Here is a 1,564-nt window from a genome sequence, read left to right as displayed (position 1 = left end):
CACCTTGGATAATCTCCAGAAATCAATTTAAAGGGTAATAAAATAATTGCTGATGTAATATTTTCCCTGTAACTATTACAAAAACACACAAAAGTATAAATAAGTATTTATATTTGTGTACAAGCTATTTAGATCTTCAAAAATCCTGTGTTTTTAGGGTTATTAACAAAGTTCGTGTACTCAGACCAGTAATATTTGAGGTCACAAGTTTTTGCCATGGATATTTTGTGGATCAGAAGATTAAAAGTTTGGGAACCAGTGCTTTAGAGTACATGATGTGCACCAAAAGAAATGTGACGTATTTAAAAATTAACAGCTATAAAATGCCATATTTGCCTTAAAGGTGTTAAAATATACTCCATTAAAGCATCAAATCTAAGATTGATTTTAAATATTTAGATATACTAAATTTATTATTAAAATTTAATTCTATGGTAAATCCAAATATGATTTAACATTTCATATTACGATTTAACACTGTATAAAAACGCTAAGCTTTTACTGAAGCATTGATTTGTTGGATAAATATTTAGGAGATAAATATATTGGAAGAATTTTAATGAATTCTGGTAAACTGTCTGGTGTCCTAGAACAAACAGCAATAATAAAGTTGGGGAGTTTTCTTCTGTGGAGTTCAGGAAGATCAACATGACTTTAGATGTTGTTCTCAAGCCTGCATAGTTCAGCTAAATATAATTTAACTAATCTCACCATCACTTGAGCAGAAAAACTCTCCACATAAACAGGCTGCTGACATAAATATATTTTAATTTTTTATGGTCTGGTTTGTAGAGCTGAGCAGACAGAACACACAGATGTATTTAGGCTGATAAACACAAAGCCTGACCTTTGGCCTCACAGTCCCGGAAGGAGATCGAACCCTCATACTTAGTCATGAGGCTTCCCCCGCATGAGAAGCACAGAACCCGACCTGGTTCYGTCTGATATGAGCCAAGAGGACAGGGTTTACATGGCCGAAACCCATCAGTAGAAAACTGGCCTGCTGGACATTGACCTGGGAGACAGACAGACAAAAAAAAAAAAAAAGAAGTTAAAACAGAAAGAGAGAGCATGCACTTCTTGATGTTTCTGTTTTTTCTGGTGCTCTCTAATGATGGATTAAAACCTAAATGTAAGAAGGCTGGTTATACTAAGGAGGTTCTACAGAGCTGGAGTGTGCAAAAACCAKGTGACCGCGTGTGATCGGCTGGTGAAGCTAACGGCTAACGCTAAACGGGCAAGAGTCTGGATTTCCCATTACTGTACATGTTGACAACAGAGCAGAAAAAAAGGACTGACCATGTAGAAATCATTAAAACTATTAATAATATTATTAATCCAATTATTATTAATATTTTACAGTTTATATAATCTAATGTTTTAAATAATGCCAGAAAAGCTGTTTGAGTTATGGATTTATTAACAGAAGATAAACAGGAAAACGTCTCATTTCACAACACAAGTCAGCAGATTTGATCTTATTTAGCTCAATGTGATCTGAGCAGAACATAATATAACAGTTTAAAATTAAAATAATCTGAACTGAACAGTTATTTAATTAGCC

General features: G+C 33.7%; 1 protein-coding gene across 1 annotated transcript in view; it reads right to left on the bottom strand.

The window, feature by feature from the left end:
- The window catches only part of LOC106530764 (signal peptide, CUB and EGF-like domain-containing protein 1), a gene marked incomplete at its 5' end in the record, with an annotated part of 57,311 nt that overhangs the window by 15,459 nt on the left and 40,288 nt on the right, over window positions 1–1,564 (bottom strand). Inside the window, 1 exon segment of the mRNA XM_014026460.1 lies at window positions 848–1,015. Within this exon segment, the coding sequence (XP_013881914.1) occupies window positions 848–1,015 (168 nt within the window).

Source organism: Austrofundulus limnaeus, unplaced genomic scaffold, assembly GCF_001266775.1.
Source record: "Austrofundulus limnaeus strain Quisiro unplaced genomic scaffold, Austrofundulus_limnaeus-1.0 Scaffold556, whole genome shotgun sequence".
NCBI lineage: Eukaryota > Metazoa > Chordata > Actinopteri > Cyprinodontiformes > Rivulidae > Austrofundulus > Austrofundulus limnaeus.
Note: the sequence above shows the minus strand (reverse complement) of the source record. Positions and strands in the feature narration are given on the sequence as shown.